Raw genomic sequence first — 24,491 nt, forward strand, 5'->3', positions numbered from 1 at the left:
GAAGAGGGTATTATAATTTTGTCCAAAAGTGTGCAACGCAGTGAAGGAGACATCTCCGACCCTATAAAGTATATATATTTTTGATCAGGATCACCTCCTGAGTTGATATGAGCATGTCCGTCTGTCCGTCTGTCTGTCCGTCTGTCTGTCTGTCCGTTTCTACGCGAACTAGTCTCTCAATTCAGCTATCGTCTTGAAACTTTGCACACACCCTTCTTTTCTTTGCACGCAGTATATAAGTCGGAACGGCCCGGATCGGCTCACTATATCTTATAGCTGCCATATAACTGAACGATCGGAAATGACCCAACTTTCGCTTTTTTGAAGATAGAAAGCTGAAACTTAGTACATATTCTATTTTTGGTCAGCCAATCCAACCTGCCAAATTTCATTAGAATCGGCCGACTATATCCTATAGCTGCCATAGAACTGAACGATCGGAAATGGTTTTTGGTAGAAATACCAACTTTGGTACTTTTGAAGATAGAAGTTTGGGACTTTTTTTTAGATTTTTTATTGTAGTTTATTGGTTTTATTATGATTTAATCATAAGAATCGGTTTGCGATATATATCCGGTTTTAACTGCAAGGGTATATCAACTTCGGCTCCGCCCGAAGTTAGCTTTCCTTTCTTGGTTAAAATATTTTAATCTTTTAGGAAGAGTTTTTTTTCGGGGATGTAATCATTATAAGTTTTATTCCAGTACTGAAACAAAATATTGTTCGAAACCATCGAACTTGTTTATTTATTCTTATTATTCTTATAAGCCTTTCATAATTTGAGGGTTTCACATCATATCACACTTTGACAGAAATATTGGCCTGAAAAATGAGAGTATCTTCTACATTGAAAATGAAAATAGATTTTTCTTTTCTGTATATCTTAAATATATGGGCATCAAAGATAATCCAAAACATCTTGTTCAAAAGGCACTGTAACTAGTAATACGTAGCACTTATTTGCAATAATATTTCTAAAGATATCGTAACTAGGATTTTAATTTATTTATTTTCCTAAGCGGAATCTGTTCATCTTCGTTTTCTTCAGGTGTCTTATTCCAGGACTGTTCTTTTCCTGAACCGAACTTGAGGAATACCAGGAATTCGACGGCGAACAATAATATGGTTAATCCAAATATGATATTCCAACCTCTAACGCTCTCCTGGAAATACAAAAATAAGTGAAATAAGGAGAGTAAAAAGCACAAAAAAGGATTTCTTACAAATTCTGTGGTAAAAAGCGCCTCAAATATTGGTATCACAATACCAGGAAGAATACCCGCAGCGTAAGTCAATGCCATTAGAGTTCCGGAGAATTTGGGGGCAATGTCGATGTGATTAGTCAGGAAACCCAGAAACCTGGCGCTCATGGCCAAAATTGCAATCGCAATTACGGCTACAACGTCGTCTTGTTGGCATCTAACAAACCAAAGAATGATTAGACAAGCTCCAGGAACTAAGGAGCAAACCGAGGTAGCTATTTTTCGGGCACCGGTGGCGCTAATCTTGCCCTTCATTTCAAGGCAGTGAAGTATTGTTCCAAGGCTTATCGAAAGGATAACGTAGCACGTAGAGAATGACGTAGCACTTATCACATTAACGTCCACGTTAAACTTAAAGATGTAATTAAAGTAGTACGGAATCTCAAAAATGAATATATTCCAGCCAAAGTTGGTGCAAGTGTGAGCAATCAGAATGGCCCAGAATGGACTGGACTTCAACACCTTCTTCCATGGTACCGCCGGGGGGTGGTCTTCGTTTACTTCAGTGCCCAGAGACCTGTTGATCATCAGTCGCTCCTCGGGACTGATGAATCGCTGCTTGTTGGGATTATCCTGAATGAGAATTAGCCATAGACCTATCCAAATGCAAATAAAAGCACCCGTCACGTAGAAAACTGATTCCAAACCCCATCGCTCTAAAACAATCTCGTCTATCAGGATGGAGAGAGCTGTGCCGACGAATGTGCCTACATAGACGATGGTGGACATGGCCGTGCGTTCTTTGGGTGGTGCCCAGGAGGCAATCATGACGTGCATAGCCGGGAAAGAGGCCCCTTCGCCGATTCCCTGCAGAACTCGCAGTAGAATAAGGCAGCCGGTATGCAATTTAGTAAATGCCGGAGTTAGCAGGCTGCAGACCACATTGACTGCCACGGAGAAAAACATCAACCACTTGGCGGAAAAGTTCTCAGCGATGCGCGCCAGCGGAATAAGAACGAGAGAGCCTAAAAAGTAGCAAGCCATCAGGGTGCCTTGCAGTGGGTCCCAAACGAATGGTCCATCTTTCCTAAGATTTGAGATTGTCGAATTACTTAAAGTTTCCAAATTTTCTTTATATAATGGTCTATCTTGGATTGCTGTATGATTTTCCATAGCCTCCATTGCCACGTTGAAATTCACTTTTAGGCAAAAAACGATGGCCATCCCAATGGATCCCAAGACGGCCATCACGCAGCGGGCGGGAACACATTCTGGAAGTAAATAATGTCAGATTATTTTATAATAAACTTAAAAAAATTAAAATAAATCGTGACTTGTTGTAAATATAGGTCATGTTAACTGATATGTAGTTAAATTTTTTGAATCGAATCTCGCGGTTTATTTTGGTATTTCGATTTTTTATTTTTTTTTTCGATATATTGGGTGTAAAAATACTATTCCAAAACTTTTTGGGAGCGTCAATACTCACTGCCTAAAATGCTGCCTTTGGCAACAACTTCCGCTGGCATCTTTTAAAAACTTCACGTTTAATCTTGAGAATCAATTTTCTTACTGTTTATTGAAAAAAAGTTATTAAAAATTATTTTTACGCAAAATACGAATGTCAAATAACCCGATTCCAACACGTGCGTTTCAATACAAGGGTGTTCGACAATTAAAACGGCTTGCTGGAATAGAAAAGATCGGCGATGTTTTGCCTAAAATTAATCGGTTAATTGGTGCAGTATTTTTATTTATTTTGTATAATTTAATTTTGTAAGATAATTATATAAACGCAAGTAAATTCAGTAAAAATGCAGAACCTTCCGTTTATTAAACGATCAAACATTTAAAGTTCAATTATTCAAAACGCTTGCATAAAATAGTATAAATGCATGTTTTAATATGTATTAAAACATGTATTATCTTATCTTTTCATAACTTCTTGTATGATGATTTGACTTATTTCTATTTAAATTTTTTTTTTTTATTAAAAAGACAACGGTTTACACAACGTCTTTGAAAGTGAGTTCCTTAGAGTTGCAAATTTATCGAGTTAAGTCATTCGATATGCTTATCGAGGCGGTAAAGTGGATGAAATTCAAAATTTTAGTTCTAAAATTTCAATTTTGGAGATGAAGTTTGACAAATTGGAATGTTGTAAATGTTAAATACGCACTTCTTTTTAATAACTATTGTTTGGTCATTGAGCGTTTTGAATAAAAATAATTCAGAGAACCATCCAAGAGAACCATAGAAGACTAATTGCAAGCCCCACGGCATTAAAAGAATGGGGAGAGCAGTGCCCGCGAATTTGCCATCGTAGATGATGGTGCAAATGACCCTACGTTCGATGGGTGGTCCCAGGAGGCAATTATGACTTGCCTAGCCAGTTAAAAGGCCCCACCGCCGATTCCCTTCAAAACTCGTATCAGGATAAGGTAGCCGAAATGCAGTTCGAAGAGCACCGGAGTCAACAGTGTGGTTGTTAAGTTAATAGTGTTTAGTTTGACATCACAACATTTTTCAAAAATTATTTTAAACAGGCGTTACAACAAGGACGGAAGTGGGCATGGAAGTTTTGACACAAACTTGATCCTCGTGGATACCATAGTAGTCCAAGTTCCTATCAGATAATTCTATCCGTACTGTAGTTCTACTTCTACTATAGTTTGGCTGAATTTTGTTTTCAAAAAGTTTTTCAAAATGCTTTCCTGTTCTAGCGCTACAGAAAAATGCAATTTTTGGGGAACGGGAGAGGGCGTGGCAAAAATTTAAAATTGAACTGCATATTATAGGAGTCTTTATGCCAAAATCGAAGAATGAATCGGCTAAATCGAAGAATAGCTGATTAAGAAAATAAATACTTTATGGGGTCAGAGATGGTTCCTTCTCTATGATACATACGAATATAATACCATTGTCTGGGTCTAGATGAAATATATTGAATGAATATAAGAATATTACGTTCAAATACTTTTTAATGGGAAAGCCATACTCACTGCATAAAATATTTCTTTTGGCAGTAACTTCTTCTGGCAGCTTGGAAGCAATTTTAATTTTTGTATTGTTTTCTGAAAAAACTTTCAAAGTTAATCCCAAAATTTTTTTACAAATAATAAAAATACTCAACTAATTAACCAATTCAAACGCGTATATGGGCTACAGAAGGGATCCATCGCCAACTGACACGAATTGGACCTTGAATTTAATACAGAACTTGATAACACTTGACTTGAACTTGATAATATTTTTTTACAATATTTTAATCTTTTAGGAAGAGTTTTTTTTCGGGGATGTAATCATTATAAGTTCCATCGAACTTGTTTATTTATTCTTATAAACCTTTCATAATTTGAGGGTTTCACATCATATCTCAGTTTGACGGAAATATTGGCCTGAAAAATGAGAGTATCTTCTACATTGAAAATGAAAATAGATTTTTCTTTTCTGTATATCTTAAATATATGGGCATCAAAGATAATCCAAAACATCTTGTTCAAAAGGCACTTAAGTAGTAATACGTAGCACTTATTTGCAATAATATTTCTAAAGATATCGTAACTAGGATTTTAATTTATTTATTTTCCTTAGCGGAATCTGTTCATCTTCGTTTTCTTCAGGTGTCTTATTCCAGGACTGTTCTTTTCCTGAACCGAACTTGACAAATACCAGGAATTCGACGGCGAACAATAATATGGTTAATCCAAATATGATATTCCAACCTCTAACGCTCTCCTGGAAATACAAAAATAAGTGAAATAAGGAGAGAAAATAGCACAAAAAAGGATCTCTTACAAATCCCGCGGTAAAAATCATCACAAAGATTGGTACCACAATGTCAGGAAGAAGAGCCACAGTGTTAGTCAATGCCACTAGAGTTCCGGCGAATTTGGGGGCAATGTCGATGTGATTAGTCAGGAAACCCGGAAACTTGGCGCTCATGGCCAAAATTCCCACCGTCATTACGGCTACAGCCTCTTCTTGTTGGCATCCAATAAAGCAAAGGATGATTAGACAAGCTCCAGGAACTAAGGAGCAAACAGATGTAGCTATTTTTCGGGCACTGGTGGCGCTAATCTTGCCCTTTATTTCAAGGCAGTGCAGTATTATTCCAAGGCTAATCAAAAAGATAATCATGTTGCAGTATGACGTAGGCCTCATGGTAGCATTAACGTCTACGTTAAACTTAAGGATGTAATTAAAGTAGTACGGAATCCCGAAAAGGAATATATTCCAGCCAAAGTTGGTGCAAGTGTGAGCAATCAGAATGGCCCAGAATGGACTGGACTTAAAGATCTTCTTCCATGGCACAGCCGGGTGGTGGTCTTCGTTTACTTCAGTGCCCAGAGACCTGTTGATCATCAGTCGCTCCTCGGGACTGATGAATCGCTGCTTGTTGGGATTATCCTGAATGAGAATTAGCCAAAGACCTATCCAAATGTAGAAGAAAGCACCCGTCACGTAGAAAACTGACTCCCAACCCCATCGCTCTAAAACAAACTCGCCTATCAGGATGGATAGAGCTGTGCCGACAAATGTGCCAACGTAGACGATGGTGGACATGGCCGTGCGTTCTTTGGGTGGTGCCCAGGAGGCAATCATGACGTGCATAGCTGGGAAAGAGGCCCCTCCGCCGACTCCCTGCAGAACTCGCAGAAGGATAAGGCAGCCGATGTGCAATTTAGTTAATACCGGAGTTAGCAGGCTGCAGACCACATTGACTGCCACGGAGAAAAACATCAGCCACTTGGCGGAGAAGTTCTCAGCGATGTGCGCCAGTGGAATCTGAACGAGAAAGCCCCAGAAGTAGCAAGTCAGCAGGGTGCCTTGCAGGCTTGGGTCCCAATCGAATGGTCCATCTTTCCTGAGATTTAAGATTGTCGAATTACTCAAAGTTTTCAAATAATCTGTATATAATGGTATTTCATGTATTGCTGTATGGTTTACCATGGCATCCATTGCCACGTTGAGATTCGCACTTTGGCAAGAGACGATGGCCATCCCAATTGATCCCAAGACGGCCATTACGCAGCGGGCGGGTACATATTCTGTAAGTAAATAATGTCAGATTATTTTATAATAAACTAAAATCATTTTATATAAATCGTGACTGGTTATAAATATTATTAATTTTAACTGAGGTCTTGTTAAAATTTTTTGAATCGAATCTCGCGGCGGTTCATTTTGGTATTTGATCGATATATTGGATGGAAAAATACTATTCGAAAATTTGTTGGGAGCGGCAATACTTACTCCCTAAAATGCTGCCTTTGGCAACAACTTCCGCTGGCATCTTTAAGATACTTAAAGTTTGATCTTGAGAATCAATTTGCTTACTGTTTATTTAAAAACAACTTTAAAATTTATTTACGAAGTTTTTCACACAAAATTCGAATATCAAATAACCCGATTCCTACACGTGCGTTGCCACAGAAGGTTGTCCGAGAATTAAAACGGCTGGAATAGATTAGAATCTAATCGTTAGATAGACAAGGTTTTGCCTAAAATTTATCGGTTGTTTGGTGCAGTATTTTTATTTATTTTTTATATTTTAATTTTGTACGATAATTATATAAGCGCAAGTAAATTCAGTGTATGTATTTGGGAATCTTCATATATATGTGGTAAATTAACAAATTAAGAACCTTCCGTTTATTAAACAATCAAACATTCAAAGTGTAATTATTCAAAACGCTAGCATGAAAATAGTATACAATTTTGAAACATATCTAACCTAGTCTTTTCATAACTTCTTGTATGATGATTTTACTTCTATTCTTTTCAACATTTTTTTAAAATATAAAAATCTTTTAACGGTTTACACATCGTCTTTGCAAGTGAGTGCCTTAGAGTTGCGAAATTATCGAGTTGTTATTATTCGATATGCTTATCGAGGCGGCAAAGTGTCTGAAGTTCAAAATTTTAGTTCTAAAATTCCAAAAATTGGAAGGGTGCAAATGTTAGGTTCGCACTTCTGTTAAATTTTCAATAGATACTTTAGTACTTTTTATTTTAAATAGCTTAGCGTGTCGGGTTCAACATTGGTCGTGTCGTGTTCTATGAAATATTTACCAATTGAAATGATAATATTGAAAATACCTATCGAATTGATGAAATCGAAAAGATGATGATATCATAGTTTCCTTAATTTCGAACTAATAATCGATACCTTTGAAGGTAACCGAAGGTTTTCTTTTAAGAACACCAAGGTATTAGTGTTTTTCAATTAGATCGGTTTAAAACAAAAACAATCTTAGAATATAATAAAATACCGATAAAAATATACCTCAAATCATCCAAGTATCAATCAAAATATTACTTATGGAATTACTTGAGACTGGTATATTTATTTGAAACCATATTACATATTCCATATTTACATATTTCCCCAATTCATATACCCAAAAATAAGGACCAAAAAAATTCCACTACGACATCAGTTTATTTTTAGACATGAATCAAGAGTGTTAAGTACATTGATCGGGCGCTGAGTTTTTAATCCGCAGAATAGTCTGTGATAACCAAGACGATGTTAGAAGTCTTTAATTCGACTCCAACATCTTAGGGTTTTAGAAAAAACTAAAAAATTACATTTTGTAGTTGGTATATACAGTCTAGTGATGACCTCTCTATTAGATGCAAGCTGTATCCAAAATACTTCGAAATAAGCAGCACTTTGAAATAATATTGACAGAGTAGTTTAATCTAGGTTTTAAGCTTGGTTATGTTCTTAAGCGGGGTCTTTTCGTCCTTGTTATTTTCTTCTGATGTCTTGTTCCAGGACTGCTCCTTTCCTGAACCGAAAATAACAAAGGCTAGAAACTCAATAGCAAACAATACTATTGTGACTCCGAAAATGATACGCCAGGCTCCAATATGTTGCTAAAAGTACAAAAAATGGTGAATTATGATATTGAAAAACGATTGAGACATCTAACTTACGTTTCCTTTGGTCACATATCCCACAAAGAGTGGCACCACAATGCCGGGAAGAGTAGCCGCAGTGTTAGTCAGGGCCACCAGGGTTCCGGCGAAGTTGGGGGCAATGTCGATGTGGTTGGATAGGAAACCCGAGAACATGGCTCCCATGGCCACAATTCCCACCGACATGACGGCCACGGCCTCGTAGTGACGGCATCCGATAAAGCAAAGAATGATCAGGCAAGCTCCGGGAATTAATGTGCAAATAGAAGTGGCGGTTTTGCGGGCAAAGGTGGTGCTGATCTTGCCCTTGGATTGGAGGCTGTCCAGCAGTTTTCCGAGGCAAATACTGAAGATAATCATGGGGAAGTATGGCATAGCACTCAGGGTCGCATTACTGGCCACATTGAACTTAAGGACCTGCTTCATGTAGAACGGAATCTCGATGAGGAACATGTACCAGCCAAAGTTGCTGCAAGTGTGAGCAATCAGGATGGCCCAGAATGGAATGGACGTAAAGACCTTCTTCCATGGCACAGCCGGGTGGTGGTCTTCCTTTACTTCCGTGCCAAGGGAGCTATTGATCATTTGCCGCTCCTCGGGACTGATGAATCGCTGCTTGTTGGGATTATCCTGAACGAGAATAATCCAGAGAACCATCCAAATGCAGCTGAGAGCACCCATCACGTAGAAGACTGATTCCCAGCCCCACTGCTCGGAGAGAACACCGGCCAACAGAATGGAGAGAGCAGTGCCGGCGGAAGTGCCCACGTAGATGATGGTGGACATGACCATGCGTTCGGTGGGTGGGGCCCAGGAGGCAATCATGACGTGCATAGCCGGGAAAGAGGCTCCACCTCCGATTCCCTCCATAACTCGCATCAGGATAAGTCCGCCGAAATGCAATTTGGTAAGCACCGGAGTCAGCAGGGTGCAGGCCACATTGATGGCCACGGAGAACAACATCACCCATTTGGCCGAGAAGTTCTCGGCGACGTGGGCCAGCGGAATCTGTGAGACCAGATAGCCCCAGAAGTAACAACTCAACAGGGTGCCCTGTAGGGGTTCGCTCCAGACAAAAGGACCATCTTGCGCGGCAGGTGCTCCAGCTCCGCTGGATTCTCCTGGCGGGAGGCACACCTCATATTCATTTGTGCTGTTTGCGTGGCTATCTGATTTGTTTGACGCGAGACGGTGGACTTCTGTATGGTTTACCATAGCCACCATTGCCACACTGAGATTCACCTTGAGGCCGTAGACGATGGCCATGCCAATGGACCCCATTATGGCCAGCACGTAGCGGGAGGGCACACATTCTGGAAGAGAGTATAGATTGATTATTTGACGATCAAATGGAATATTGTTTTGCGAAAGTGTGAAGCCAACTGAATTAGATTAATTCCGCGATATTGATTGGCCAGTTTAATTGTTGTGCGACGAGTTTCATTCAACATTGATATGGAATGCTAATGAATTCCATTTAAGCAAATTAAGGAATTAGGTTCCTGGTGGCTTCTATTCTCCCTTTTCTTTGAAATGTAAAAATAACTATTGCAAGAAGTCCAACAAGCAATTACCATAAAAGTAACACGGGAGCTATAGGAGACATGACACATTTTGGGGCTTGCTGACTGTGGCACGAGTTCCACCCAAAGTTTGGCCACTGATTAGTGGCAGTTGGGTAGGGTCAGTATATCAGTCCCTAGCACGCGCATCGATACCGCACCGATTGTAATCCACCCTCCTACTCGAGCAGTGGAGCCGCGGGGGCACCACGTCTGGCAATTATATGCGCACGTTGCGATAACAAGTCGTATAAATTTGTGGTCTTTATTTTCAATTTCACTTTCACGGCTGTCAAGAGGGGGCCTTCGGAGCTGGCAACACAATTATTTATGTTTGATAATTGCTCCATCGAAGGTGTTTGCCTTAAGGATTACCCTTATAGTGTAAACAAGTCCTTCTTTTCTTCCTCGAGCTATTAATCAAGTCAAGACTTTAATAAAATGGATTTTGAAAGAAATGTTTTCTTCTGTTTGGTTCTTTAGAGTTTTTAATAAAGGGCATTCCTACTTCGTAGATACCTCATTTTTTAAGCCTAATCTTTATTTACCTTGGCCTATTGGAAATTTTTAATAGCTATTCATATTTTTACGCTTCCAGACTTATTTACTTTTTTGATTAGTTGGATTGCGATGGCAAAGATCGAGTGCTTGAGTTAATCTCTTGAGTGGTTCTATAGGAACCACCGATCCTGGATAATTTCTTCTTATTGATTCTGTTTAGAAACTTGTATTTAACAAAATCATCTGTCAAATGTGTCTGATGTGTGTGAAATGATTCACAAGGGCTTGTAAATTGAACAGACCATGGTATTTACATTGTCTAACTTGATAAGAAAGTTAAAAAACCATAAGGGCCTCTATTGCGTTTGAGCGGCTAGATTTTTCTAAGCCAATACTTTTGTATTCGAATTGTTTACAGTCACCACATGGAGGGAGCCTCATTTATTTATTCGTATTTTTATGTACAATAAACTTTATTATTTACACATTCTAAAAGCTTGGCAAGCGGTTTCTATTTTTGTTAGGATAGGCCACGCGAGATTCGTGACGTTTAGAATCTGTAGAGCACCGCGCCGGTTTATCTTCGCATTTGTTTCAGAATGAATATATGCAAATATTGTTAGATATATTTGACCTTGTCCGGACAGCGGGCCCTGGACATAAAAATGCCAAAAACAAATCAAATATGCTGCCTGGCGTGGGCGACAGTCTAAAAAAGCCACAGCAACCCAATAACATAAAGGATATACTACAAACACAAACGCGCCACACACAACCACACGCACTTATGTTCCGTCCAAGGAAGATTTCTGGGTCTCACGCATACGAACGACCTTTGAGCCGGCTTTGAGGTCAAAGTCTCATTTTGTCCTTGATTTTTTTTCGAAATTTCGCACAGTTGCCAACAATTTTCGTCACACGCCCACCCATTCCGCACACCCACTTGTTGCACGTATGCACTTTCGGATGATGCATCTGTCGGATGCAATCTTGAAATGGTACCAGATGGGGAGATACTCTTTCAATTTGTTGTTTTGCGGCGGAAATACTCACTGCCCAAAATGCTGCCTTTGGCGGCAACTTCCTCCGGCATCTTTGAGACAATTTGTCGTTGCTCTTTCAAGTTTGTCAAATATTTAGTTATAAAAAATTATCCACGATGTTTAAAACACTAAATCCAAGAACCGAACTGACGACCCGATTCCAACGCGTGCGTCGCCACAGAAGGTTGTTCGCCAACTGAAACGGCTTGCAGGAACCCTCGCTTTTTGTGCGTCGTTCCCCAAAAAATTCCCCATGAATTCGAGTTCGCTTGGAGAACTGGCTACCCCGCCGTATCTATATCTATGCGTTTCGGGTCGTTGGTGGTGGGTCTCGATTTTTGGGATCTTGTTCTCTGGCTTGCCTGTCGGCCGGCGCGTAGTTAGATTCCATGGCTTCGTGTCTCGACGTACTCGGAATTCGTTCGTTTCGCAAGCCGGGTATCTTAGAAATACTTCCCATACCGGTAGTGCCCCAGTCAACAGCCCCACCTCGCCCGCCCGCCGCACTGAATAAATTTCATTTGACTTTCCCTCGATTGCGTTGACTCGACCTGCGTGAGGTTTGGATCTTGGTTAACAAGGTAAGTGTCTCAGCTACTTGAACTTTTTACATTTCATAGATTTAATAGGTCCTGCTATTTTTGACCCACTTGTCACACCGCCCACGCACTCTATGAGCATACCAATGCGCCAATTTCAAAACGATTCATGAATGGATAAGCTATAGCAATCTGTGATTTAACTTATGAGTCTTAAGCATGTCAGCTTTTAATTTAAATTCCACTTGGGTGCTATACTTTCTTATATCATTGGCATTTTTTATATTAAAATACATATACACAAAAAAATTGTTTTTTGTTAATTAATCCAAAACCAAAACTGATCCAAAAAATGAATTAAAAACAGAAGGAAAACAAAGTCTAATGTCATACATGCGAAACATATATTTATATACAAGTATGTACATATATTTATAAACATCTCTAGATCATCACTATTAGAACAAGAAATTATATTTTTACATATATAGAGGCATATATTTGTGTATGTATTTGGTATGAATCGTCAAAATACCATATCGTCTAGATGTGGTAAAAATTAAAGACCATCCAAGCCTCAAAAAGTTATTAAACATTCAAAACGCGTGCATAAAATTAGTATAAACTTGGCAAACAATCATATCATGGTCCAATAGAAAATCATATATTTTTGATGCCGCGTTTTATTCTATTCACATTTGAATTGTTATTTAAGACAAGTGATTTCGAGCATTTATTAATAAAAATTAATTTCTTATTTGGGATGTTAATTAACGTTAAGCTCACAAATTTTTCGCGGACTCCGATCTCATGATAAGAGGTGCGAAATCGTGCTGCCCGTGGGGGGAATATCTAAAACAAATGTTTCCCATTGAAAATTAATCACGAGAGTTTATCCCGAGTGCTCGAGTTTATTGAAAGGGAAACTTGAATGGAATTTATTTTCAAAAATATATATGTGAATAATTTTGTTGTGTTTTACTGTGGCGTACTCCTCTCTGGTCATTGCTCATTTGCTGATGAAATATGCAAATGCCATTCAAGCCCGTATCCCTTACTTTTCAGCTCCAGCTTCAGGCTCCAGTGCCTCTGCACTCGTTATCCATCCATACATATTAATGGCCGTTTTTTTGCCGTTTCGCCACTTTCTTTGTTGTTTGTATTTACTTAGTTTTCCTTGGCCATATGGAAAATTAGGACTACAAAGAGCCAAATGGTAAGAGTACTTAAGAGTTTTACAAAATGCGATAAGATATTATGTAAAGATTACTAATTCCAATATATTAAACCATGAGGAAATTGTTAAAAAGACCAACTTACAACTTAAAGTACCACATTTTAGATGTATAGAATAAAAAAAGGGTACCTTGCAGTCAGTTACAAATGCACTTAAGTATCTGGACCTCACCGATACATTATTCAATGTGTTTTGTTTATTTGCCGTACTGTTTATGGTATTGTTTATTGCTGGCAAGGGTCTGAGGGTTTGTTTTTATTAAGCTGTACCCAGCCAGCGTCCGGGACAGAACTTTTTGTTTTCAATTTTCCAGCAGATAGCCGCTTTTTCCTGGCCACAATAGGAGACTTCATGGCTGCTTGGACATGCACCGGTGTCATTGGATTTGCCATGGCACATTAAAGAAGTACTATAAAGTCCAAATGGTTTCCAGTCCAGAACATAGAATATCATAGTGATGATGAAACCCTGTTGAATTTCCGTCGATGTCAACGCGTGTGGGGAGGCCAATTGGTTTTTATTAAATTTTCGGCACACACTTCGATGGCTGTCGCCTCTTTATTCTTTCACTTGGTGTGTTTTTAGTTGTTAATTGGCTTTCATTGAATTGTCTCCCAATTTTCAATTATTTAACTTTTCCCGGATTCGCTTGACAACCGACACTGTCGAGGAATAATATATTTTATGAGTTTTTCATTGAGAAGCTGTTGCTGCGCCATTTCTAGCACTTCTGAAAAATCAATTCCCTGTGTTGCCCCCAAATAAAGCCACTAATTGTTACTTCAGACTTCTTGTAAGCCAAATTGACACATTTTATTGAAGGGAAACCTAATTGTACTGATTCCCCATTCAAATGGCTTTTCAAGTTTCAAGTTTCTGGCATTTTCCGGGTCAATGTCCTCCCCGATGGCATTACTTTCCCCAGCCCCCAGATATTAAATAGTGCTTGATTGGTTTCCAAACCAAAAACATATTTATTTAAAGGTAAATCAGTTGTTGGTAAACAAATATATTGTATTTCAAGTTTCAAATTAAGCTCGCAAAGAACCTAAGGCGTAAAATGAAAGGCCAAAAAGTGTAAGGAAAACTATTCTTGTAAAATTACTTGAGTGTTTAAATATATTTCATATTGTATTGTATACACACACACATAATAATGCATTTTAAATACTTCTCAATTAGGTTTATGTCCGTATAAGTAATATAATTTATTTTATCCATAGTACATATGTATGTATATTTGATTATTACCAAAAAACAGTCAGACAATTCCATTTAAATTAAATGTATGCCTCTCTCTGCATCAAATATTTTAAATATTTACGCTGTTTACCACTTTTTAAATTTTAGACCGACACTCTGCATATTGTATACATATAGTTATATATATTATTACCAATTAGTTAGCTGCGGATATTCAGTATTTCAGTATAGTTATATACGATTAAAATCCTCATCAAATGTCCATTTGATCGTCTTGTCCCCAAGTCGGCGTGTTGTCCTTATAAAATGATTACCTCATGTAGCACAGAACAGGTGGAAAGTAGCGCGATGTCCTTGCGCCTTTCCAAACGTGTTTAGAAAAAATATCTGGTTAAACTAAAGCGGATTAAGCTGACAATTGTCGCATATGAGCTCGATTAAAGTTGGCCAATTCCGGCCACATATATAGATCCATATCCTTTTTTTTTGTACTAGTCGGGAAGCCTCTAGTTCGATTAGTATTACACAAGTATATACTGATAGTTTCGGTTTCGTTTGGGTTTTCGTAATTGTACATTTAGTTTCCATAGATAGATAAGTTAGCTTAGGTTTCGTGGGACAAAATAGTTGCCTAAAAACATTGATTTGATTATGTTCGCGACGTACAATATAATGTTCATATGCATATTACATTAGTTTAATTCTTGTTAGCTGTTTAAAATTGAAATTCTACATAAAAATTGCACACGAGTTGACATTGACTCTATCGCATTACTATAATTGAAATGGAAATTTCGGATATTTGTCTCTCCCTATTTAATTTATTTAATTGGATTATGTTCAATGTTCAAAGAAAACGTTGATTATTCCCCGGGGGTCTCTCGGTATCGCGCCATTAACTACTACAAAATATCGATAGCTACCGATATCTAATAGTATTTCTCGCCATTATAGCTGGAGCTTCGATCGCCCACTGCCTCGTTCATGAACTGGCTCTGACTGACCGAACGCTTCTTTTTGGCCACCATGTATCGCTGTTTCGAGGACCCAAATCCTATGGATTATAATAGACAAGATTCTTGCATATATTTGGTTTAAAACGTGTGATTAAACTTACGGCTATTGACTCCGCTGTACTTGTGCTGCCGGGGCACATACTCGTATTTTGGAATTACTTGGTTCTGGGCTTCCAGGGGCATTCCATAGTAGTCCACCAGCGAGGGCTGGGCCTGCACGGGTGCATCTAGCCATGTAGCCTGAGGCATGTACTCCAGGTCGTCGGAAGAAATCATGGGCACTGGTCCGGAGCTCTCCACGTCGCTCTCCTTGCGCGCCCGTTCTCCAGCTTCTACCAGAGCAACCAGGGCCAGCATATCGGCGGGATTCAGCTTAGTGGTGTCTCGTTTCAGGCTTAAATGAAAAAAAAACAATAAATGTCATTACCTTCATTAAATGATTTTTAAACACTACATCACTCATACGCCACGTTGCCAATGATAGGTTTACATTAATTTTAAAACCCATTCACTTATTTTATACTTATCCCTATACTTCCCAAACAACCTTATTTCTTGTCCTTAAATAAATGAAATCTTTAATGAGTTCACTTAACTCCCTTTTCAAAGCATATAACTCATACGCAGTGTAGTCCCGGCTATAAAAAAAATTTCTTATAGAATAAAAGCCAATACACTTACCGCATATCGTTGAAGCGACGGTATTTGCTCAGATTGATATTTTCGCTATTGTAGCCACTGCCACTGCTGGAACCACTTCCGGCAGAGTTGCCCAGATTGTAGTAGATGCCGCGCTTGTTCCGGTCATCCAAGTTATAGTTCCGGTTGGCATAGGTCAGCGGAACTGAGAGGGGAATGCTCTCGAGATAGGCCTCGGCATTCAGAAGATTTTGCAGATTATCGTAGGCTTTGTTGCGACCAGTAGTTCCAGTTACTAAAATAAATAGTATAAGAAATGTAATGATAATTGTTAGATGTAAAGTGGTATTAAAGTGGCTAGTGGTATAATACCAACCTCTTCGCTCTGGCACATAGTCATCGATCTCCTGGAGATCCCGTTCCCCGTAGGCAACTGGAACCGCCGCCTCGTAGTCGTCGGACCAAACGCCGCTGGGCACATCGTTGCCGTAGTCCGAGACAGTGCTGGCGGGCAGGTACGGGTTGTACTCATAGTTGATGCCCCGCTTGCGCATCGTGGAACTGGCCACCGCCTCCTCCAGGGCGGTGGGCTCCTCCTGCACCTGTTGCTGACTATTCTGAGCGGCGGCAGCCACAGCGGCAAGGATCTCTTCATTGCTGGGCAATGCATAGACTCCGGCAGGCACCTGTTGCGACGGGCTGGCACTGTTGCTACTGCTCCTGGCTGCGGGGGCGTTGCTATAGGATGCGGGCACAATTTCCGGACTTGACTTCTTGTTGGCCAATGGCTCTGAGGTTGTCTCCTCCGCTGAGCGTTTCACTAGAAAGTCAGAAGGGTGGAAGAACACAAATTGAAATTGAAATTTTCCGTTGCCTACTTTGAGGCACTCTAATTTCCCATTTCCCATTTCCCCGGGCTGATTCAATAAATTTGCAAGCACCAAGTACCCAGTGACCGCAAAACCAATTAGCCGCCGTCCACCAAACGAGTTCCATAATTGTTTTATACACTCGAACATATTTCTCGGCGGGCGCTAATTGCTTTTAGCGTTCTGACAGCCGGCTTTATGTTTATGTAATCCCCATCGGAGCGGCCACCCACCGGCAGCTGTGTCCTTATCCTTATCCCTGTCCTGTCCTCTCCCTGTCCCTGTCCCTGTCTCGACCTGTTTTTTCCTACCGGTCCCCACTGGCTTGACCTTATTAATTCTAATCATATTTGCCACAGAAGCCAATCGAAAGGGGTGCTCTTTACGCAACAGCTGGCCTGCTAATTGGTTCGAGCTTAATTCCTCAGATTAGTCTTATGATGTTCCAGTTTGAGCCGGAATTGAATTGGGCTCAAGCTCTGCCAGCTGCCGGCAATTAAGTCTTGGTTAGCACTTGACATGAGTCTTCCACATGATGGTCAAGCCAACTATGCAGGCATCTTTGGCGTGACAAAAGTTTTGCGAAGCCCCCAGCAATTTTATATTTCTATTCATATTATGTGTTATCTATTTAGGGGTAGAGGCCCTTTAGATAATCGTTTATTGGAAGAGAGATATCGGGCTGATAGCCAAATGGTTATGATTTATACAATCGCAATGATTAATGTGTTATTAACTTGCCCCATCAGGTGGTAATAGAACTGGAGCAATCAGGAAATGGTGACTAACAGAAAATTTATTTCGTTATGGTATACAATTCGATGTAACTATTACAAGGAATAACTAAACACTGTTTCCATGAAGCCATAGTTTTCAGAACTCGAGACCCATAAAACCAAAAACCTTATCAGTGGGAAAAACAGCAAAAGAGATATCTAATTTTAGCCACATTATCTGATAGTCAAAACAGACTAAAAAAGTGTTCTATGAAATAAGGTGGCCCACTCTTGACCGTTTATACTTTTTAGAAACCATTAGAAATAATTATTCCCCAGCAATCCACAGTCTTCAAAAGCCAAGTGCTGACTCATTATGGCACACATCTGGGACATATTTGTCTTGCGACTGAAGTTACTTCCAAGAACCAAGGTCCTGGCGCTCTCCATGAAACTCTAGCCGTGTTGCAAAATGTGTTGCTTTAATGTGACACCATTTGTGGATTACTCGTAACCCAGTCGGCAAGTCATCAATGCCCCAGAGTCCTTGGGGCCAACTAGCCGGTCCTGGTGCTCTCTGGCTAAATGATTCCAAGAACCAGCAGTTATTTTATAGCGACCAAGCCAAGTTGCTGCTAAATGTGTTTATAAGAGTCCTGCTCTCTGATGTCCATCACAACGGCAGGGAGTGGAGGTGATAAGGGGGCTACTGCCATAAATAAATAAAAAAAAAAAAGCCAAGAAAATTCCATTCTCTGACGTCGGCCTTGTCGTTATTGTTTTTTTTATTTGAGGTATAAATTTTCTTCCGAGCCGACATGAGAGTGTTCACTGAACTGTAAAAGTATCAACAAGTTGTTTGCTCTCCACACACACACACACATGCGCAGAGATTAAGCCTTAGGCTTGGGGGCGGTGGGTGGATGTAAGTGGGTGTTGGCCGGGTCCTGTGAGTCCTCCGAGCCAGCAGCTGTTCAAAAAACCGATTCGAGACAACGCGAAATGAACATGAACACAATTAACGCCACGACCAAGTGAAAGGCTCCCTGGCAACCTTGGGCTCCCTGCTCCTTGTTGCTTGGTCCTTGCAGGCTCCTTCTTCCTTTCACCAAATAACTTAATAACAACGGCATATGGAAAAATTGTTGGGTTTTTTTGCGGCTTGGGCGAGATTAATGGCAAGAGCCTGCGGTTGTGGTCCAGGGACTTGAATTGGAATTAGGATTGGGATCCAGGATTGCATTCCTGGAACTGGTAGAGATATGGCCAAAGGATCGAGACCTTTTTCTGAATATTTTATGGCCTGTCGATGAGTGACAGGCCGGGGCCAGCGCCATTGCTTTTATAAATATTTAATGTGCACACTTGACTGCCGCCGCTGCTGGTGCGTAAATGAAATGCCTGCCACTCCGGGTGGACCCTGTTCCCGCTCGGCTTTTGCATTCTAAAGAGTGTCAAGAGTCTGCCAGATGGTATGAGGCTGTTTGCCTTAGTCCTTAGTCCTTAAGCTGCCATATGTAACTCAATCAACACCCATAGGACGACCACCACGGCACTTAATCCGTCGCCCTAATAAATCTATTTATGGCTAGCTGTAGGATATCTTTTAGCAGCTTCCGATTCCCCAGAGATTTAGAAATTAGGGCTAAGTATGTGTCCTTAAGTATGAAGGAAATGCGGACAAAGGACGTAGAACTTAAGGACTTAAATCTGCATTTTTGTATACAAAACGGGATAATAAAATTATAATAATTGCGTTTTCTTCATAGCTCAACGACTAAGCTGTCTATTAGTGAATTACAAAAAAAGGACGATTTTTAAAAGCAGACTTTGCATCCATATGTTTTTCCCATTCACAAATTAATTGGATTAAAGTCACTGGCCGCCAGAAAGCTGTCCACCCTAAATTCAATTTATTAATTTTTTCCGAAGGTCCTGCATTTGACATTTTGATGTGGCCGCCGTTCGCTTTGGGCGATTGACATTTGAGCCGTGGGCCTGTTTGATTTTTGGCCTTTTGTTTCTGCGGTCTTGTGGCCGCTAACGAACGTGTTGCACACCATTCGTTCAAATCCAGAGTAACGAAAAGTTCACGAAAAATTGGCAATGTCGGGGCTTAATAGATTCCAGCCAGCTTTCAACTTAAAGGCTCCAAAATCCTGCGGTATTGTATATTTTTGGCATGGTTTTGAATCAAGGCCGGGCTGGCGCTTGGTGGATGGTTGGTGGGATGGTGGCTTAACTTGGCCTAAGATGTGGTGAAAGGCGATGCTAGGCGAGCAGAAAAGGGGGCTAAAAACTTTTGCTTAACTCGCTGTCTAAAAATAGAAATGAAATCGCGCGCACGTACGCACACTTTGCCAGAATGGAGGGCCAACACAGGCATCACAGGCCCACACGTACGCTCCGATGTTCACAAGTGTGTGTGAGTGTGTGCACAAAGGAGGCTGGCCGCCATTTTGTGAGGCGAACGCCTACGCGATGTTTAACTGCGATATATCCCCGTGTATGTGTGTCTGTGGGTTTGGTGCGCTTTTAGCTACACATGTATGTGTAGAACTTAATGCACAGGGAGAAAACATCCAGTCCTTTGAATTTAAAAGATACTGGACAACATATGCCAGCATTTATTTCAAATTTTCACTAGTCTAACACCTTTATAAAACAAATACATGCATTTTTTCTTTGTTACACCATAAAATAGTCTTTATTTTCACCCATTTTCACAAAGAGGTGAGTTTTCTTTATTTTCCTTTATGTGGGTCCACCTCCTAGGTAAACATTTTTTTACAGTGTTTAAACAGTAATGATTCACTAAGCCAGTGTAAAAACAACAACCACAGGATGGAAATTTGTGAAAACATGCAGAAAGAGGGACAAAGGGCGCCCTCCACTGGGGGGCAGGCACTGAAATAAGCAGGGAAGGAAAGGCAACGAGTGAGCGAGAAAAGACAGCGACAGCTGTCGTCCTGGCACAAAACACCTACGCAATTTCCTGCCAAGCGGCTAAGGACGAGCGGTGAAAACGGGCGACGGGAAATGGGAAATGGAAAATGCTAAATGAGATGAGCCCCAAGATGGAGCCACTCAAGCGGATGGACCCGAAATTGAGGCGAAAGAGCTCAAGCAAAAAATATGATAATCCTTAAATTGATAAAAATGGATCAAGATTTTAAATATATTACACAATTACATCACTTTTTAAGTTTCTCACCTCTTAAAAATATATAGTAACACTTTACATAAGATTTATCAATATTTTCATTCGTCTTACATCAGAGGTAACACTAATATTTTTTCAGTGCAGCCATCGCACCCACGCATCCTCATCCGGAGAACAAGAGGTAACAAAACATAACATAAGCACATTTTGGCCTGGGGCTGGCACACTGGGTGTATTTTTTCAAAACTTGAAATTTCTCAATGACCTTTAACATTAACTGCGTCGAGTGTGGGCGGAGCTCGCACGCCCACGCCATAGGTCCTGAACTTTCCCACCTTGACTTCACTTACCTGCTGCCGGCTGTTGCTGCTGCTGTTGCTCCTGTAGCTTCTCCAGTTGTTGCTGCTGCTGGTGCTTGTTGTTGGCGCTGGTGGAGAGCTCCGTGTTCTGGGCTAGCACCGAAGCGGGCACAGCCCGGATCTCGACCAAAAACAGCTGGCTGAGGCAGAGGACCAGTGCCAGCTGCAGCACCGGATTGGAGTTGCTGTTGTGTCGCATAATGCTCTTAACTGGTTTGGCGACTGTGTCCCAAATAGGATTCTTGACTGGGAGGTCAACTCCTGGCGGCTCCTAGCGGTTTCTTTTTAGAGGTTCGCGCCCTTCGACTGTTCTGAATGAACTGACGTCCTACTGCCGCAGTGCAACAGTTTTTAACGTTCTGGCCCCGATTCCGTGCCGTGCTTTGCCTCGTTTGCAGACCCAGTCCCGGTCTGCTCGGCGCCCCCGTTCGATCCCGTAGCCCCCATCCCCGGGATGTCTGCACACAATCTACGTCACTGTCATTGATAAGAATTGCGGCCCTCAGCACAGCCTGCTTACGTATTTCCACTGCTCGGGCGGCCAATGTACTCCTCCAGAGGGCATGCGCCGGGTCTGCACAGAGCTCGACTGCGCCACTATTCGGCTACAACTCGGTGTCTGTGGAATATGCCAGTGTGACACTAGAGCTCATAATAATATTACGTAAAAAATAAATAATTCGGTTTTTAGAAACTATTCGTAAGATAGGAGATACTTTAGTAGTTATTTAAATACAAAATCCCGCTAAACTTTTCATAAGTAAAATATTATGTTAGCGTATAATTATTAAATCGTACGTAAAATAAAGACGGAGTACCTTACACGATTTCTAGATCGATTCCACATCATTCTGCATCAGCATGAGAAAAATTATTTTTTAGATCTTTTGTCCATTTTTCGTGATCTCTTGAAAATGGGGTTTTCCCCTATATGGCCTACATTGATGGCTATATCTTCCCCAATTCTCATCCGATTCTCAAGCGGAGTACCTTAAACGATTTCTGGATCGATTCCCCACCATCCTGCATCAAAATCCCGAGACAAAATATTTTTTAGAATTTTTGTCCATTTTTCGTGGTTTGGCATCAATCCATAATTCTGAATCGACCGATTCTGCAGAGGAAAGAAGGGTGTTTGCAAAGTTGCAAGTCTAAAACTGAGAGACTAGTTTGCGTAGAAACAGACAGACGGGCATGCTTATATCAACTTAGGAGGTGATTCTGATCAAGAATATATACTGTATAGGCTTGGAGATGTCTCCTTCACTGCGTTGCAAACTTTTGACCAATATTATAATACCCTCTGCAAGGGTATACAAATCCAATGTAATTATACAACATAATGCTGGCACAGCAAAAAGTAACTTGAGGAAATTGCTGAAAAAACAAAAAATACAATGTTTTATATTGCAACCTGTAAAGCCTGTGTTCAGTTAACCACTGGACTCTGAATTAATCGGCCATAAACTTCAAAAATGTCATCCACCAAATGGAGATATTTTTTCATCGCACTCTTCATCGAATTATCCCATCAACAAGTGTTTAATAATGAAAAGGACGAAATGCCAATGAATTTTAAAGGATTTAACAACAACCTTGGAGCTTTGGTGGAATATAAGGGAAGGGCAGCTTTGGCCATGGAGGACTGGACTATCATCGCCTCATTCGATTTAAGGGAACATCTTGAGGCCATCAAATGGCTTGAGATGCGCAAGGAATACGCCGGTCCCAATGAAGTTTTGCCTGATTTGGATAAGTTCATGGATGCCACTCTTCGAAATGGTGTCATACAAAACATGGACACTTTGGACATACCACTGTCTCCTTCCCCAAAGGAAATCGCTAATCTGTACCAGAATAATACTTCGGTGCTCAACAGCACAGTCAATATACTACACGGTTCGAGCTTGCAGTCTATAGTGGACAAGCTCCAAATGGGCATCGACTGGGTCAAGAATAATAAAGGTTCAACTGAAGTCCCGGAAGAAATGGCTATTGAGTTTAGTTTTCTGGCGGATCACATCAGACTCTCAGAGGCCGCCATACAGGAAGCATTAGTGTCCGCTTATCAAGGGCAACTAAGTCCCCGGATTCTAACCATTAAGCAATTGGAAAAGGAAATCCTCAATATTCAGGCCCATCTTCCGAGTCGCCGGCGACTTTTCTTTGAACGGTTTACGACTTCCGATATCTACCAAAATGTGAAGATTTCCACTCACCGAATGGAAAACCACATAGTGTTCAAAATCTCGGTGCCCTTGGTGGATGTGGAGCTTTTTAATCTGTACCGCTTGACGCCCATTCCGCGAGTTCTTGAAAATGAAAAGATCGAACTGGTGGACATGGAAGTACCCTATTTGGGGATCAACGATCACCTGGACAGGCATTTCCCGCTCCATGACTTGAGGGATTGCACGGAAATGATGCCAGAAAAATTCATCTGTCGAACTCAAATAACTTACGGAAAGGATGATGCCAGAGTTCCCTGTTCTCTAGCTGCCATTCGGAATGACACAACCGGCAGCTGCGAAACAAGGCAGATGGATGGGAGGTCACTTTGGACACCGCTTCTTGTAGCCAACTCATGGATGGTGGCTCTCACCCAGGAGCTAACACTGATGGGTGTCTGTTCCGACGATCGCCAAGAGCTAAAAATAAATGGAAGTGGAATCCTTCACATCCGGAGTGACTGCATCGTGAAGAGCCAAGTTTTGACATTGCAGGGGAATTCGCTTCAAAGAAATCCCTCCCAGGCCAGCTATGCAAATTTATTTATTCAAAAAAATAATAGTGTTTCAATGAACCCATATGATAACTTTCACAAACTTCGAGACTTGATTATCCAATTAAAAGTTCAACAGGATAAACTAAACGAAAACGAAGGAGTTAAAATAGCTATAATCGCAGTGTGTCCATTGGTGGTGCTCGTCTTCCTGTTCATTGCCTTGGCCTGGTTCTACAGCTCTTACCGCAAAAAGCTAAACATACAACGACGAATGGAAGACCCGCTTCGAGGAACCAAAAATGAAACAAAAGCCACCAACCTTCCCCTTCTGGAGAAGGAAACTGATCCCTAAAATCATGTTTATATCAATTTCATAAAACTTTTTAAAAAATATATATATTTATATCTTTTAAATGTGTATAAATTTATTCCATTTTATGGGAAAGAACTAAGCAGATGCATTTTGGTAAGACAGAGCATGAAACTACAAAGGAATACCTTTGTATCTTTGTAAAAAAATATTTAAATGGTTTGGGACCAAATGATTTCTCAAGAGGTCAAAAAAATCAGAAATATAGGAAAAATGTCGATCAAAATTATGATTCTGAGTTTTGATGCAGATTTGTGGAGAATCAAGCTGAAAATAGTTTGAGGTAATACACACTAAAAGTGTGTATTGAATGAATTTATGGAAAATCAGGATTTTATCGATATGGTTAAAATCGTTTAAGGCACTACGCTCCAGGCAAGGAACCAATATTGGCAAGGATATAGATGTGTTTGGGGGATA

General features: G+C 40.5%; 5 protein-coding genes and 2 long non-coding RNA genes across 9 annotated transcripts; 2 read left to right on the top strand and 5 right to left on the bottom strand.

Moving 5' to 3' along the window:
* Nucleotides 1-769: 769 nt before the first annotated feature.
* On the bottom strand, nt 770-2,894 carry LOC108132254 (sialin-like). The gene is made up of 3 exons (XM_017251584.3): nt 2,692-2,894; nt 1,224-2,473; nt 770-1,163 (listed from the first exon to the last, which is right to left on the bottom strand). Exons 1-3 carry the CDS (start codon nt 2,729-2,731, stop codon nt 990-992), a joined length of 1,464 nt encoding a protein of 487 aa, XP_017107073.2. The 5' UTR covers nt 2,732-2,894; the 3' UTR covers nt 770-989.
* Nucleotides 2,895-4,501: 1,607 nt separating this feature from the next.
* LOC108132248 (sialin-like) lies at nt 4,502-6,674 on the bottom strand. Of its 2 annotated transcripts, none has more exons than XM_017251577.2 (3): nt 6,459-6,674; nt 5,001-6,253; nt 4,502-4,940 (listed from the first exon to the last, which is right to left on the bottom strand). In XM_017251577.2, exons 1-3 carry the CDS (start codon nt 6,496-6,498, stop codon nt 4,767-4,769), a joined length of 1,467 nt encoding a protein of 488 aa, XP_017107066.2. In that variant the 5' UTR covers nt 6,499-6,674; the 3' UTR covers nt 4,502-4,766. The 2 variants fall into 2 exon arrangements, with proteins under 2 accessions (XP_017107066.2, XP_017107067.2); XM_017251578.3 differs by lacking the exon at nt 6,459-6,674 and having other exon boundaries at nt 5,001-6,069; nt 6,153-6,258.
* Nucleotides 6,675-7,628: 954 nt separating this feature from the next.
* LOC108132230 (putative inorganic phosphate cotransporter) lies at nt 7,629-11,448 on the bottom strand. Its single transcript, XM_017251557.3, has 3 exons — nt 11,246-11,448; nt 8,148-9,442; nt 7,629-8,087 (listed from the first exon to the last, which is right to left on the bottom strand). Exons 1-3 carry the CDS (start codon nt 11,283-11,285, stop codon nt 7,911-7,913), a joined length of 1,512 nt encoding a protein of 503 aa, XP_017107046.1. The 5' UTR covers nt 11,286-11,448; the 3' UTR covers nt 7,629-7,910.
* A 1,236-nt stretch (nt 11,449-12,684) lies between these two features.
* Nucleotides 12,685-13,397, bottom strand: LOC138925801 (uncharacterized). 2 transcript variants are annotated; one of them, XR_011442021.1, is made up of 2 exons: nt 13,141-13,397; nt 12,685-12,973 (listed from the first exon to the last, which is right to left on the bottom strand). It is a non-coding gene; the product is annotated as an uncharacterized lncRNA (long non-coding RNA). The 2 variants fall into 2 exon arrangements; XR_011442020.1 differs by having other exon boundaries at nt 13,095-13,397.
* Nucleotides 13,398-13,878: 481 nt separating this feature from the next.
* LOC138925802 (uncharacterized) lies at nt 13,879-15,303 on the top strand. Its single transcript, XR_011442022.1, has 3 exons — nt 13,879-13,995; nt 14,048-14,088; nt 15,169-15,303. It is a non-coding gene; the product is annotated as an uncharacterized lncRNA (long non-coding RNA).
* Nucleotides 13,962-21,316, bottom strand: LOC108132431 (uncharacterized). Its single transcript, XM_017251863.3, has 5 exons — nt 20,968-21,316; nt 16,246-16,689; nt 15,912-16,164; nt 15,332-15,624; nt 13,962-15,268 (listed from the first exon to the last, which is right to left on the bottom strand). The coding sequence occupies exons 1-5, from the start codon at nt 21,173-21,175 to the stop codon at nt 15,144-15,146; spliced, it is 1,323 nt and encodes a 440-aa protein (XP_017107352.2). The 5' UTR covers nt 21,176-21,316; the 3' UTR covers nt 13,962-15,143.
* A 1,222-nt stretch (nt 21,317-22,538) lies between these two features.
* Nucleotides 22,539-24,053, top strand: Iris (iris). Its single transcript, XM_043213895.1, has 2 exons — nt 22,539-23,661; nt 23,830-24,053. Exons 1-2 carry the CDS (start codon nt 22,539-22,541, stop codon nt 24,051-24,053), a joined length of 1,347 nt encoding a protein of 448 aa, XP_043069830.1.
* The last annotated feature ends 438 nt before the right edge of the window (nt 24,054-24,491 follow it).

The sequence above is a fragment of the Drosophila bipectinata genome, chromosome 2L (assembly GCF_030179905.1).
Source record: "Drosophila bipectinata strain 14024-0381.07 chromosome 2L, DbipHiC1v2, whole genome shotgun sequence".
Lineage (NCBI taxonomy): Eukaryota > Metazoa > Arthropoda > Insecta > Diptera > Drosophilidae > Drosophila > Drosophila bipectinata.